The sequence below is a fragment of the Ochotona curzoniae genome, unplaced genomic scaffold (genome assembly GCF_017591425.1).
Source record: "Ochotona curzoniae isolate NIBS_2020 unplaced genomic scaffold, NIBS_Ocur_1.0 scaffold_2453, whole genome shotgun sequence".
Taxonomy (NCBI): Eukaryota; Metazoa; Chordata; class Mammalia; order Lagomorpha; family Ochotonidae; genus Ochotona; species Ochotona curzoniae.
This window is the reverse complement of record NW_024467094.1, coordinates 872165-888134: the sequence shown is the minus strand read 5'-3', so window position 1 is coordinate 888134 and position 15970 is coordinate 872165. Positions and strand designations below refer to the sequence as shown.

Sequence of the window (15970 nt, the reverse complement as noted above, 5' to 3'; positions counted from 1 at the left end):
ACTAACCCAGCTCAGGTCTCCCACATGGGCAGGTGCATCAGTCTGACCCAGAAGGGTCTTCCGACTTCCCTCCTCCAAACCCCTTGGCTCAGCCCTCTTGCTTACCTGCAAGTAGAGTAACCTTGTTGGCAAAAGTCCCCTAGGAGTCATTCCTCACTTGCAATATTCTTCAGCTGTCCTCTCCTACACATGCCATGCACCCTTCCCTGATCAATCCACAGTCCTGCCCCTGGGAGTGCATGTGTTCACCAGCCTGGTGGTGGCTGGATGGCATGCTGGCCTGGCACCTTGTCCACCCACCCAGGATCTCAGAGCCAGTCTTCCAACACATGTGCTGTCTTGAGACGCTACGACTCAAGCATGTCAGTGAGTCCAGAAGCCCTGTCCACTGGCACAGCATGCCAGCCTCAGGCTTTTACATCTCTCCCCCCGTACCCACGCGCTTAGGATGCTAACACACCTGGGAGTTCCCAGGCCCACTCTGCTCTCCTGGCCCCCAGCCTGAGCCCCCAACACCCCCACCCTCTTCCCAAGGATGCCTAGGCACCGCAGCAAAGCCTACCTCTTTTGTTAGTATATTAATTTTTATTTTGCATTATTGTGGATTAGTTTGACATTTTTCTTTTAGTTCTTAGGTAAGAAAAGAGAATAATTACACTGATATACTCAAGATACATTCTTGTAAAAAATACAGATCATCTCATTCAGTGCAGACCTTTGTTGTTCCATTCATGTAAACTATTGATTATCGTAGAGTTTCCTTTGGTACTAACTGACCTAGAATTAACCTGAGTTATTTGTCAGCTGTCAATGAAAGCAAACGTGGGGTGGACATTTGGCAGAGTGGGTTTGACACTTGTTACCCACAGCCTGTATTAGAAAGCTTAGCTCAAATCTTAGTTCCTGCACTTCTGACCCAGATTTCTACTAAAGCACACCCTGCAGGCAGCGGGTGATGGCTCAGTTCCTTTGGTCCTGTCACCCATGTGGGACACATGCACCAAGAACCTGGCTCCTGACTTTGGCCTGACCCAGCTCTGGCTGGCTGTCAGGGACATTTGCAGAGTAAACTAGTGGATGCTCTTCTCTCTACCTTGCAACTAAAATGTAAAATTTAATAAACAAAATATTTTAAAAAGCAGGTCATCTGCCCATCACTGAATTCTGTCTCCTAGGACAACTAGTCACATTGCTTTGCAAATGATGCAAGAAGATATAATGCCATCCAAACAATTTTTAGAATATCTCATGAAAAACAAGACATTCATCAAAATTCTCATCTAACAGTTGTCTTGTTAATTTTCAGCTTTGCCTTGTGTTTCTTCACACTGATTAATACTGCAGTACCATAATATTGTTGTATTTTCTTGGTAGGCTCTCCAGTGCCACCGGCCCAGTCTCCACAGCCTCTCTTCCTGGGTGCAAGACTGCAGAGCGCACCCACTCTTACCGACATCTATCAGAACAAACAGAAACTCAGAAAGCAGCACTCTGACCCGGTGTGCCCATCCCACTCCGGAGCTGGGTACAGCTACTCACCTCAGCCCAGTCGGCCTGGCAGCCTTGGAACCTCTCCCACCAAGCACATGGGATCATCCCCACGGAGTTCTGATTGGTTCTTTAAAACACCTTTGCCAACAATCATTGGCTCTCCTACTAAGGTGTGTTTATTAAACTCTTCTGCTCATTAACTGATAGAATATTTATGAGAGGGTTCATGACAAGAACAGCATAATTCAGGGAGCACTGCCTCTGTGCTAGGCTATGTCAGTACTTGCCAGATACTTTCTCTGTGTGATCCCATTTAATCCTCAGAAAAGGAAACGGACGCTTGGGGAGCTGAAATGAGCTCTCTGAGATCACACCGGTTGTAAATGGAAGAGCCGGTATTGGCATCCAGGTCTGAGTCCTGATTGCTGCGCACGCTGCATCATCATGTTAACCAGCCTGTCTGTTTCTTTAGACCACAGCTCCTTTCAAAATCCCTAAAACGCAAGCGTCTTCCAACTTGTTAGCCTTGGTGACTCGTCATGGGCCTACCGAAGGGCAGTCCAAAGAAGGGAGTGACCCACGGGAATGCTCCCACTGCCTTTTAGTGCAAGGAAGTGAGAGGCAGCGACCTGAACAGCAGAGCAAGGCTGTGTTTGGCAGGTAAAAGACTATTTTCTTCTCTCCTGCTTTAAACACGAGAACTATAATAGCAAAATAAATCAATTTTGTCATAAATAATACATAAATAAAACAGCTGTCATGTCACATTAGTTTAGTAGCTAGTTTATATTATATAATTATGAGTATGTATTGTATACATTAGTTCTTCCTGAACTTCTTGAATATTCTGTTTTTGTCTACTGTGTTGGCTGTGGAAGTTTGTGTCTTCCATAAATTATTTGGTATCTGAGTTTTTGTTTCCTTGTTCTAACTGCTCATTAACCCTTCTGTATTTTTAAAACGTGTACTTTTCCACTATTGATCATTCTTTCTAGATCTGTCAGCGCTGGGAAATTATCAGATCAACAAGGAAAGACACCGTTAGGCGGATATCAGAGCAGCACAGACAGTTTAAATACAGAACGACCAATGGATATAGGTAAGAAAATAAATCGAATTTCTTTTTAGGTAGATACTTCTTTTAGGCATTGCTTTCTTATTCTTGTGGTGTCAAATTACCATATACTTAGTAACTTATAATAGCTCAAATGTAGGGCTAATGTGTTATACAGTAGTTAATCCACGGCCCATCTGAGCTCCACTGCAAGTCCCAGCTGTTGCACTTTCCCTCCTCCTGCGTGGGAAAGCAGCACAGGACGGTCCAAGTCCCTGGACACCTATTTTACTTCACTGTTAATCTGCATATATTAGAATGATTCAGTTGAAAATTAGACATTTTACATAGTTCTAGATGTAAATCTCCCCTCACCCAAGCAGTTAAAAGATTTAAAAAATTTTTGTTTTGTCTTGGTGAACTATTTCAGTAAAGTTTTTTGGCATTTGCCATTCCTCAAGAAAATGAAACCGTGGTTACCTGGGTGGTCACCCTGGTGTGACAGTAGTTTCAGGGCAACTCTGAGTCTGTTCTTTGAAGCTGTCTGTCTCTGTTGGTATCACACCCAGCTCTTAGCCTCACTTCCTTGCCAGTTGGATGGTGTGTTGTGCAGTTTGCTTCAAGTTGAGCTAACTTGACCCCTTTGTAGGAGTGATCTCTGAGGACAGTCTCCAAGCCTGGCTTGGCCCACAGGAAGGTTCTTCCCGACTGTCTCTCTGATATACTTGCAGGTGGCATGTTGTTGACCTTGTTTCTGTCTTGGGTCTGCCAGCCTGCTTTTACTCACTTACTGCCAGCATCTTCATCATTTGGACAGCTCCCTTAGGTGTGAAGACTGGACACGTTTTTCAGATAGTTTCCTTGGGGGGACAACTTTAAAATTTTCTGTTTTCTGCCTTGCCCACTACCAAGGAAAAGCCTCTTCACACTGCTGTGGTGCTGGCAGTGCAGACAGAGAGGTCCTCTTCCTCCTGGAGAGACATCGTGGCTCAGGGCATAAGTCATTCTTTGATATACTTTGTCCCCCGAACTCACTGGGAGTTAGGACAGTGTTTGAAGATGGCATTCCTGGCTGACCATAACGTGTGTTTATTTTTAAACCTTGTGAAGCTGACTAGTTCTGCATGGGCGTTTAAGGCCGGGTGAGTGGATTGCAGCATTTAGGCATGAGAATGCATCCTTGATCCTTGGTCCTTTCTTCATTTTTGTCTTTCACGTGTTATTCGAATTTACAAATTTTGCTTTCTAATTATGGAGATGCAGTTTCTGGAAATTAAGAATGTTGTTAATGGGAAAAGCTTAAAATCTTAGGTTAAAAGAAGCTGGTGTCAGTATATCTTAAAATATTCCCTTAAACATACTTAAATAACTTCGTAATTGCTAAAATAAAATCTTGAATACATAACATAGAGATAATATTATTTTATATATCTTCTGTAGCAATAAATTCCTTTAATTATTTTTTTAAGTTTTTGTGCTCTCTAGAGAATTTTTAGGACTCCTTCATTGTTCATTTCAGTTGCACCAAGTTATTGATAAAACGAACAGAAAGATAATTTTTCAGTAGGTTTTTTTTTTTTTTACTATTTCCAGTAGTATCTATTCCTTTGTAGAAGTAGTTATTTTTAAAATTTATGGTTTGCTTTAGGTTGCCTCCTGCTTCCATTCTGTGGTTCTGGAAATGCAACGCTTCTCAGATGCCTGAGTGTGGAAAAGCTCTGAATAGGTCTCATTGATTTTGCTTGGTTCAGGGAATAGGAGATTCTTCACCTGCCTTTCCTGTAACCAAAGCTTAGCACACTGTCCAACACTTTGTCCCATTTCCCTTCTGTCCTGACAGATGGGGGGTGTGACTCTAAGGCCCGTGTGTCAGCGTCTTTCTACAGCTTTTATTCCCAGTTCTTAGTTTCTACTTTTCAAATTGTCCTCAATGTATATGACTTGCAGGTTAGATATTTTGAAAATATTCAAAAGTAACACAACTTTGTGATGAAGATTCATACAGCTGTGAAGAGATTACTCCAAAATGTCTGTAATGGAAATGTAATACTAGATTTTCTGATTTTGAGAGAGAAATGCTTTGTGTTAAAACAACAACCTCCTAGTGTACCTAGTGTAGTTTCCCTGCGCGGCCCTGCCCTCGGGGATGAGCACTCTCAAGGTGCTAACGGCGTGCTGTCCCTGTTTGATTGCAGCTCCCGCAGGAGCCTGTGGTGTTGTCCTGGCACCTCCCGCAGGAGTGGCAGCAAGTTCTAAGGCTGTGCTCTTCACTGTGGGGTCTCCTCCGCACAGTGCCACGGCCCCTGCTTGTACCCACATGGTCCTCCGAACAAGAACCACCTCAGGTGAGGCGCGTTGGTGCTGTGGGAACCTCTGTCTGGTGTGTGGAGTGCGGTGCTCAAAGAGTGGCTTGATGCCGTAGCAGACGTGTCATTTGGCTTCTCTGGGCTTCAGTTTCTGTAGAAATGGGGCTAACCTTAAAGACGTAAGAAGTAAATAAAAACCTTCATAAGGTACATGCTGTGCTATTTAAATAAAATAATATGCAGTGTAAATATGTGCTTATAAATTAAAAATAATATAAGTGTGATTTCTCCATAAAGAAGCAGCATACATAGCTATCATTTAGGTTATACATTGAGGGCTTATTTTTATAGGCCTAATAAATTATTTGAAAATGATAGGTTATTTGTTTTTGTTTTGTTTTTTAGAAATTCAGGGTTTCATTTTCTTATGTACATGTTAGATCTTTGGGACTTCAGTCTTTGAACTGCATATAGACAATCAGATAAAGCTGTTTCCAAGTTTATATTGTACTGAGTGCTTATAAATATGAAAAAATTAAGATAAATGCACTTAGATTGGACTTGAAATTAGCAGTTAGATATAATCTGTATATTGGACCTTATGTAAGTTCTTTTTCTCAGAATAAAGTACTAGTCACAACTAGAAGTAGATGAGAGAGGAAGAGTAAACTGAAGTATTATTTTTGAGATTACTAAAAATCTTCAATACTAAGTTATCATCTAAAGTTTCAACAGTTAACACTCCAACATTTTTTAAAGTATCATACTTGATGTTGAGGTGAGTGGGACCTGTGTGCTTACGTCTGTTTTACAAGTTAATGTAGCAGTTCCTGTATGTAGTTCCACTTGGGACTATTTCAATTTAAAAGAAGGAACACTGTATGTTTCACTGTACTGTCGTCTGTAGTGTGACAAAATCAGAAACACGTAAAGTGACTCCATTTATAAAGTCAGTGAACGGCTAAGCATCTGTTGAGCTTTCTAATTGTAAACAAGGGGAAATGTTTATGGTATATATTTGTGTAAAGCATAATAAACTAGCTATGATGATGTCTGTGAAATATACATCTAGACAAGGAATAAGAGTGAACATGGAGAACTAAAAGCTCAAACAGGATAGGGGCTGGGTGACATCTTTTAACATTTCCTCTCTTGCTTCAATAGGTTTTGTTGAGTTCGTAAGAGTAGCTGTGGGCGTGCCAGCCCTTTCTCTGGGACCTAACTCTGGGCGCGGGGCCTTGTGTCCTGTGCTTCCTTGCAGTGGGGTCCAGCAGCTCGGGAGGCTCCTTGTGCTCCGCAAGTGGCCGCGTGTGTGTGGGCTCCCCGCCTGGGCCCTTGGGCTCTTCCCCTCCGGGAGCAGAGGCAGCTCCCAGCCTGAGATACGTGCCTTACGGTGCTTCACCCCCTAGCCTAGAGGGGCTCGTCACCTTTGAAGCCCCTGAACTGCCGGAGGAGACCCTGATGGAGGTAGAGGAGAGGCTGCAGTGGCATGTGAATGCGATGTGTGAACGGTCTGATGATGACGTCTGACAGTCCGTGCAGTCGTCCTGAACTCATGCTCTTCTCTACCTGACTTTTTCTATTCTGTTTGGAAAACATGGGTGATATATCCTCAGAATCGTGTTGCCAGCGACACTCACCCATGACAAGGCTTACCGGAGGGACACATATAATTTGTGTGAATTTTGTTCACTTTTGTTTACTCCTTCGGATCTTAAAATAGTAGTATTTGTCCTATAATGATAGCATTACATTCTCAAAGTAGGTTTTTCTTCCCAGATTAAAAACAATTATATAACTTCAGTCTAGGCTTACAGAATTGATAAACTGATGCCGGCTCAGTGATTGAGACTGCTAGGTAACGCCTTCTAAGCTGATTGAAGGCTGGTGTTTGTAGATGAGCAGCAGCCCGCTGGAGACTGTTCTCCTGGGAGAGATACGTTGTGCTTCTGAGTGTGCTGGACACAAGTCCAGAACGGAAGTCTGTCTAAAGATTTCAAAGTATAGTGTGTAATTCTGTTTGAACTCAGAAACACCACTGAATGAAGAAAGCTCTCTCAGTGCGGAGTACACCACTAAGGTAGCCTGAGTTTAATTAAAATTGTCAGCTGAGTCAGTTGAGTAAAGAATACCTTTTCCAGACTGCTGCTGCTTTAATTTAAAATAAATAAGAATAAATATTTCACATCAAATTTGCAAAAATTACAAGAATAGTGGTTTTGTAATTTAGTAATAATCTAATGATCTAAAATTGTAAAACCAACAAACAAAAAGAACAGTTCTATTTTTCCCTCTCCATCAAACAAGATAAAAATTATTTTCTAATATGTGTTCTGGTGCATTGAAGGTACAGCCCATTGTACCGTCAGAGACAAAGACACTTGAGCCGGTGTTAACTTTAGCTGTGTCTAGGAAAGTGACTCTTCAGAACGAAAGGAGAGCAAGAAACGTTGAATCTTAGTTAAGATTTTAAAATACATTTGTGATTAAATCTCAACACAGTGTCAATTCCAAAATATGCTTATAATAGATCTCAAGGCAGTGTTATTTTCAGAAGCCTCAGGTTCCAGGAACACTCCTTCTGATACCATTATAGCTGCCTGTGCTTCTCTATTCATGCAAAAAAAAAAAAGCCACAAATTTAGAACTTTGCTATTACAAGACCCTGCTACTGAAAAGCCATCAGACATTGAGAAAGGCATTTTCTAAATGAAAAGAAACTAGTACAGTCCTCTGAATCATAAAGAAGTGTGATTTAGTATGTGAAGTATGCTTGCAGTCTTCACAACTGTTCTGTCCTGTTTTTGTGTTACCCATATTGGTGAGTGTGTTCAGTTTGTATTTTCTTCTGACGAAAGTGCAGTAACCTCCCTTTGGAGCTTACCCGTATGGGGGCTCTGATACACGCACACAAGGCCCTGCCCACAGCCACAGCTAGCTTCTTCTGTGTTTTCCTTACCAATTTTCTGAACTCTATAAAAATATCAGTCTCTTGTTCATTCTGATACTCATAAGTGTAGAAAAGCATTAACGGCAGCCCGGGTTTATGTACCTAAGTGAGTCTTGAGCTGTTCGTAACCTGAAGTTATCTGTGCCTCGTTGACTCTGCCGCAGCGGGAGCACACAGATACCTTACGCCATCTGAACACGATGCTGATGTTCACTGAGTGTGTGCTGGACCTGACGGCCCTGCGAGGGGACAATCCCGAGCTGTGCACATCTGCCGTGTCCTTGTACCAGATCCAGGAGAGCGTTGTCGTGGACCAGATCAGCCAGCTGAGCAAGGACTGGGGGTAGGTGCCCCTGCTGTGCGTTTCTAGGTCCTTGGTGCATTCTGTAAACTTTGGTCTCAGATACAGGCATTATCATCCACTGAAAATTGGGTCTTGGTACTAGAAACTCCAAGGGACTCTGAATTGCTCATGATACACAACCTCAGTGTGTGTGCCAACAGCTAAGGTTGTGCAGCTTTACCATTCCCCTTTCCTTGTAAATGATACAGTGGAAGGAGCTTGTTTTATTCGAGGGAATCCAGTGTGTTCAAAGTGTACACATATTTTTTTCATGCCAAGCCTTCTTTCAGGAATTATTTGCACTCAAGACAATCAAGGAGAGGGCAGATATTTGGCATAACAGTTAAGATACTCCTCCGAATGACCGCATCGCATGTCAGAATGCCTGGGTTTGAGTCCTGGCCCACTCCTGAGTCCGGCTTTCTGATATCGTGATGACTTGAGGTGATGCCTCAAGTACCTGGGTCCCTGCCATTCACACTGGAGATCCGACTTATTTCAGCCTGGGCTAGTCCTGTGAGCGTTTGGGGAGTAAACAACCAGATGATGTACCTCCCTCTCTTTTCTTCCTCCCCCTCTTCCGCTTCCATTCAACTAAAATCAGTCAGTCAAGCAGGAGGATATGCTTGAGAAAGACCTTTAAGTGGTGTGCTAATGTGTTGGTCACTGCATGTGGTCGGTGGTTCAAAGGTAACGCTCTGCTCCTGTCTCCTGAGTCCAGGCGCGTGGAGCAGTTGGTGTTATACATGAAAGCTGCACAGCTGCTTGCGGCTTCCCTGCATCTTGCCAAAGCCCAGATCAAGTCCGGTAAACTGAGCCCATCCACAGCTGTGAAACAAGGTATGGCAGCAGACTGCAGTGTGTGGCGCCTGGGCCTGAGTTGCCCTGTCCCAGATGGGACACCTTGTTCAGCATTCTTAACTGGGAAAGATGCTGTCATGGTTTTTGTTTGTTTGTTTGTTTGTTTTTACTTTAAGCCATGTAATCAATGTAAAGACAGAAGTGTTCTCAGTCTTTCCTACTGCAAGACAGTATAGGATGCCGTGGTCAGTCTCTTCTTTCCCCATAGGTCATTTAGTGTTATGTTCCTTATATCCTCAGGAAAGGTATACGTTACTGTGAGCTTGTCTTTGGAGAAAAATTAAAGCCAGTTCCATCTCTGCTTTTCTTCAGTTGTCAAGAATCTGAACGAGCGCTATAAATTCTGCATCACCATGTGTAAGAAGCTTACGGAAAAGCTGAATCGCTTCTTCTCGGACAAGCAGAGATTTATTGATGAGATCAACAGCGTGACCGCAGAGAAGCTCATCTATAACTGCGCTGTGGAGATGGTAACCCTCTTCAAGACTGGCTCCACCCTTAGACTACCGTGAAGTGTCTCTTCAAAAAGAGTTTATGCCCTGTCCCGCTTAAAGGCTAAGTGTTGTGATTTCTGAGGAGTATTAATCAACATTTTACTAATAGCGTAATTTATTACTCTGGTTACCACCTTTGGTAAAATCATTACTATGCCTTTTGTTATTAAACGTTGCTAACACTGGACAGAGCCTGATCATTTTATAGTTGGCATCTAAAAGTGTTGGCTGGATCTATTTTTTGTATTTTGTAATTTTCAAGAAAATATGATGTGATGAAACTGTTAGAAAAAATACCTCTTTATCAACCCAATCTACCAAAGTTCATATGAGGGCCCGGCACAGTGGCCTAGCGGCTAAAGTCCGGGATCCCATATGGGCATTGGTTCTAATCCCGGCAGCTTCACTTCCCATCCAGCTCCCTGCCTGTAACCTGGGAAAGCAGTTGAGGACAGCCCAAGGCTTTAGGACCCTGCACCCATGTGGGAGACCCGGAAGAGGCTCCTGGCTCATGGCTTTGGATCAGTGCAGAACTGACCATTGAGCTCACTTGGGGAGTGAATCATTGGAGGGAAGATCTTTCTCTCTATCTCTCCTTCTCTCTGTATATCTGACTTTGCAATAAAAATAAATAAATAAATAAAAACTTGTTTAAAAAAGAGTTCGTATGATCACTTCTCACTGATTTAGCACTTTGAATCATGCTGCTATTCTAGCCTTGGTTTGAAAACCGTTAGTCATATAAAACTGTGAAAAACAAACATCGAGACCAAAATACACCATGTTGTTCTATACTGTTGGCATAAATAATATGCATTAATCTATACTGAGTTAAGACTTCATATGATAATTTTTTTTTCAGTTTTGTGCCAGGAAAAATATCCTCTTAAAAGAAAATGCAATTCTTCTGTAATAAGCCTTTTCTGATAATACAAGCCATGTGATTTCATTAAGTTCCTCCTTTCACTGTGGCTGCTTAGCCAAGCTTAGAGGTGTCAGCCCTTTGGTTTATTCAGTTTCCCTTTTCTTTCAATAGCCTCGGTTTTCTGTACCCATTATATAGACTTTATGGTAAATGGCGCTAGCTTAGTTTTTCAGAGAGGAACAACGTCTTAACAAGTAAGCCAGAGAGCTGCATTCCTGAGAGTCCTGGAATTTAGTGATTCAAGAGAAAATGAGAATACAGAGCCCTGCGAACACCATGACTGTGCCCTCGATTCAGAAAGCCGCTACTTCCCTCCCTGCCGTCCAGCTCCCTCCTGCTCCTCTCATCACTAGCTCTACACGCGATCCAGGATGGGCTTTCCCCACCACCTGCTCCCATGATCTAGGGTAGAGGCGCCTCCTGCGTGCACTGTACCACCCTGGTCCTCCTGCAGTAGTACAGGTTCCGTGGAATTCCAGTGAAGTGTTTGCAGGTCCCTGTCTCCTTCCAGACAGTGAGCTATCTTTTGCAGGCCCAGTACCTGGCACTTCGTAGTGCTCAGTAAGCATCCAGAAAGGTCCGAAGAACTGCACTCCAAAATTCTTTGACTAGAAAAAGCTGATAAATGACTTTAACATCACCTAATCATGTTATTATAAGCAAAAGTCCACTTTAATGGATTGCCACATTACCCTAACGTAAAAGTGAATGTTAAATAAACTCTATATAGTGCAGTCACTGGGGAACCAATGGAACTAGTTCCAGTTCCCAACTGCATGTTACATAGTGTATACATTTATAGAAGTATTACGTATTACCCCATAAAAATGTAGTTTTTAGATGTCAGTATACATCTCTGAGTCCTGGAATCATGTAAATTTTATTTCTTTGTTTTAAAATGGTATAAGCTTTATGTAGTTGAGCAGATTGTTTCATCATGTGTGTTCATTTTAGATATATTTCACTTAGGGCTACACTGCCCAAGTGAATCTGTATTTTTGTGGAAAATCTGAGACTCTTTTTGTCTTTGCTGCCTCGTTCCAGGTTCAGTCTGCCGCGCTGGATGAGATGTTTCAGCAGACTGAAGATATTGTGTATCGCTATCACAAGGCAGCCCTTCTGTTGGAAGGCCTCACCAAGATTCTCCAGGATCCCGCAGATATTGAAAACGTACATAAATGTGAGTTGATGTTCGCTGGTAGGTTGAAGTTTGTCTGTCACCTTCAGGAGTGGTAGCTTGGAATGGAATCACACTGCCTTAGTTTGCATTTTGGATTTCCAGTCCTGGGCCAATCACTAAACTTTTCAGAGGTCTCAAATTCTGGTTGATGGAGCCGACAGTCCCTGTCTTACAGAGTGGTTAGGAAGGTTAGAGAAAATACAGGTTATTTCTACTATATAATTTTATTTAAGTACATATACATATCTCTAATATAGAAATAGAAATTAACTATTTTAACATACTCATATATTTACATTAATGTAAGTCAGAAATACTAGTATGTTATTTTACATTAAAATATTAAAGATACTTTAGAAAGTTGATGAAAAATGAAATTGGAAGTGTGAGTTTATTTTAGGGTAGATACTTTTTTGGAAATCTATGCTTAGTGTTTATAATATGCATTTAAAAAATTTTTTTGGAACAACATTTATTGCACTGAGCAAAATATTTATACCAGAATAAAATCATGCCTTTAATTCCATTTTTCAATGAACTTAAGCTATATATGTATATTAATGCATTTACTGTAATTAACATATGTAAATAGACATATTTAATAAGAAGAGGAACTTGGATGTTATACTTAAGCGCAGTTGAGATCAGCATTGTAGTGCAGCTTGGGAAGTCACTTCTTGGGGCAGCTGCATCCGACATCAGGGAGCCTCTGCCTCTGCTCCGGAGTCCTACTGATGCACGCCTGGAATGCAGCAGATGATGGAGCCCGCTGTCCAGGTGGGAAACAGAGTTCCCTGGCTCCTGGTTTTGGCCTGGCCCAGCCCTGTGTGGGCATTTACGTGTTTGACCCAGTGGATAGAAGATCTGTTTTCTATTATCTCAGACATACCTTTCAAATAAATAAAAATAAGATGAGCTTTTCAGTGATTGAAGATTCTGTGTGGTACAGATTTTAAGCACAGTGGGTATTGGGATGAGATAGTAACTTATTTTTAAAAAGTGCATTTATTTGAAAGGCAAAGTGAGAGACAAAAAGAGAGAGTGAGCTGGTGGTTCACTTCCCCCAAGTACCTGCAACAGCCAGATCTCGGCCAAGTTAGCAGCCAGGAGCTTCATCTGGGTTCCCCACAGTGGTATCAGGGGCCCAAGTACCTGGGCTGCCTCCTGCTGCCTTTCCAGGCACATTAGCAGAAAACCAGATAGGAAGTGGGATAGCCAGTGCTTGAACTGCCCACTCTAGTTTGGAACGTGGGCATCCCAAAAGGCAGCTTAACATAGCTGGACCGTGGTGCTAAGCTCCAAATGTTGTTAGTTACCAGATGTAAGCTCAGGCTGGTACTTTACCTAATTATTAAGACACTTGCATTCTTTATCTGAGTACCTGGTTTGAGTTCCAGCTCCCAATTCCAGCTTCCTATTAATAGACTTTGGAGGGTACATAGTTGTGCTACATTTTGAATGGCAGGTTTTTTTTTAAGGATTTATTTTTATTATTATTTTTTCATTGGAAAGGCGGATATACAGAGAGGAGAGACAGAGAGGAAGATCTTCCGTCCGATGATTCACTCCCCAAGTGAGCGCAACGGCCGATGCTATGCCGATCCAAAGCCAGGAGACTCTTCCGGGTCTCCCATGCAGGTGCAGGGTCCCAAGGCTTTGGGCCGTCCTCGACTGCTTTCCCGTGCCACAGGCAGGGAGCTGGAAGGGAAGCAGGGCTGCCGGGATAGAACCTGCGCCCATATGGGATCCCGGGCGTGCAAGGCGAGGACATTAACCACTTGCACCACTGCGCCGGGCCCTGAATGGCAGTTTTAAAATTATTTGCAGTTGTGGCAAGCTAACTCTTAAAAGCTGAATGTTCTTTGTATGATGCATTTATGTAAATTTCAGCAATCTGCTGTTCTAAGGTAGAAATTATATCAGATTGTTACAAGACAGACAAAAACATTCAGAACTGTTAACTTTGGGGCAAAGAACAGAAAACAGAGTAGAGTGATTGTGAGATTTTTTTTTTTCTTTTTTAAGATTTATTTATTTTTATTGGAAAGTCAGATATACAGAGAGGAAGAGAGATAGGAAGATCTTCCATCCGCTGGTTCACTCACCAAACAGCCGGAGCTGCACTGATCTCGAAGCCATGAGCCAAAAACCTCTTCTGGGTCTCCCACACGGGCAGGTGCAGGGTCCCAAGGCTTTGGGCCATCCTCGACTGCTTTCCCAGGCCACAAGCAGGGAGCTGGATGGGAAGTGTAGCTGCCGGGGTATGAACAGGTGCTCATATGGTGTCTCGACACATACAAGGCAAAGACTTTAACCACTGGGCCCCTTGGTTGGTTCTGAATTTTTTTTTCTTCTGAACTTCACTTTAAATATTTTATTTCCAGATAAATCTAGTATTGAAAGAAGATTGTCAGCACTCTGTTATAGTACCGCGACTGTGTGAACAGCAGCAGCCAATCTGAGAACCGACCGTGGGGACATGAAACGATCCGTTGGGAGTGAGGCATGTCCTGCCACCCCACACCCAGGAAGCTGTGGTTTCTGAACTGGTGACTACCAAAGAATGAGCAATGATTTCAAAAAGGAAAAGCAATCCAAAAACTACGTATTTGTAGAAAACCTGCCTTATCGGAGAAGTCACCCCTTCCCTTTTTCTTTGTAAAAGCAGAAGCAAGAATATTCCACTTGGCTCCCAGTTTGAACTTGGTAAATAAATGTACCGTAGAACTAGACCTACCAGTACAGTTATTCTTAAGGATAATTACAAATGAAACAGACTGAGTGACTCCCCACTCAGTTCATCAGAGCAGTGTGTGAAATTCCATGTGTTTGCTGAGGTACCAAGTAAATAATAATAATAATAGTAATAATAAAACTACATCCCATCTAGGCAGTTGGATATTTGGGAATAAGTTTCTCAAAATCTGAGCATGCATCCTCAGACAGCTCAGGAAGAAATAGCTTAAGAAGAAATGAAAGATGACTCTTGAGGAAATTCTGGAATCTTCCATTTGATCTTAAATGGACATGTTGATCTTCCAAAACTCTTTCATATTGCACTAATTTATTAAAACAATTGCGTATTGGGTTTTACAATTTAAGACTAACTGAGGCACAATGAACTTGTTTAAAATATTCTACTTGATTATACACATATACCCTTTCCAGGTTTCACATGTAATCGCTAGTGAACTCCTAAACGGTCAGAACTTGTGTTCATGGGAACCTTTGCGTTTTTTTAACCTCTCACCTACACACACAGATTCTCTCGGTGATGTTTTGAGTTCTGGTCATTTGTTTTTGGTTGCATGCAGAATGTGCATTGATGCCTGTGACCTTAGATCTCTGAAAGGCACTAGGTATATTTGGGCAGTATTAAAAAAAAAAAAAAGCGTATCATGAATCAAGTTTGGAGAATTTTAGTAGAGCCAAAACACAGTTGAAGATGTAAAGGCTTGTTAGTAATGTGGATTTTCTACATGAAGTTAGTGGAAAGTGAAGTTTGTTTTGTGTTAGGAAAACGGGCAGCTCTCTCCAGCCTAATGTGTATTTTTTCATGTTAATCCTGACAGTTCACCCAGTAGCTTGTCATGGAGAATGCAGGCAGTTAACACCTCCCCTCCACGATTGGCCCCTACTATATATTATTTTGTTTCTTTTACTTACTTGCTTGAATACTTGAATAAACTATTCACCAGTTGAAATCCTCTTATTTTAGTCTTTTTACATAAAATAATCTGAACTCTTTGACAGATTGTACAGATGCTCCTTGGCATTAACCTAATTTTAGTGTACTGATAAAATAAGCATAATTTTCCCTTAATTTTACAAAGTAATGTAATTTTTACCTTATTTATCTATATGAAATTCCAACTATTAATTTGAACATTTATTTATATGATATTTGTATTTTTAAGTCTTTAATACCGTGTTTCTACCTCTCATTTGTAACTGCATGCATTGTCCTTGAAACTAGGTAAAATTCACTGAATTGTGTAATAAATAGCCTTTTTATTATTGCCTGTACAAATGTATATTAAGGTAAAATAAAACTGACCAGTGTTTCTAGGTTACGGTTGGGTCCATATTAAGTGGCTTGTCAAGCCAGATACTTCCTTTTTGTGTTTGAAGATCTGGTTATAAAAATCCTTTGTTAGACTTTCTAACCCATTTTATTCATGTTTTCTTAGCTACCACCTGTGTTACTTCAAGTGGATAGATGTGTTCCATCCCCTCCCTTCTCTCCCTGCTGTTTTATTTTTAACACAGGATGAAGAGTGCTCCAAAGCTTCAGAGTGGGTAAGTCACTGGACTGAAATCAGGAACCGGGTCTGTGCTCACACCATGCTTTGTAACTTCCACGTTT

General features: G+C 41.8%; 1 protein-coding gene across 1 annotated transcript in view; it reads left to right on the top strand.

Moving 5' to 3' along the window:
• ULK2 (unc-51 like autophagy activating kinase 2) overlaps positions 1–14336 on the top strand; it is a 69688-nt gene extending 55352 nt beyond the window's left edge. The window contains exons 18-27 of the mRNA XM_041000213.1: positions 1375–1661; positions 1964–2151; positions 2487–2590; positions 4741–4890; positions 6113–6318; positions 7966–8144; positions 8866–8984; positions 9318–9475; positions 11469–11604; positions 13989–14336. Of these exons, the coding sequence (XP_040856147.1) occupies positions 1375–1661; positions 1964–2151; positions 2487–2590; positions 4741–4890; positions 6113–6318; positions 7966–8144; positions 8866–8984; positions 9318–9475; positions 11469–11604; positions 13989–14047 (1586 nt within the window). The 3' untranslated portion in view covers positions 14048–14336. The remainder of the gene's footprint in view (positions 1–1374; positions 1662–1963; positions 2152–2486; positions 2591–4740; positions 4891–6112; positions 6319–7965; positions 8145–8865; positions 8985–9317; positions 9476–11468; positions 11605–13988) is intronic.
• Positions 14337–15970: the final 1634 nt, after the last annotated feature.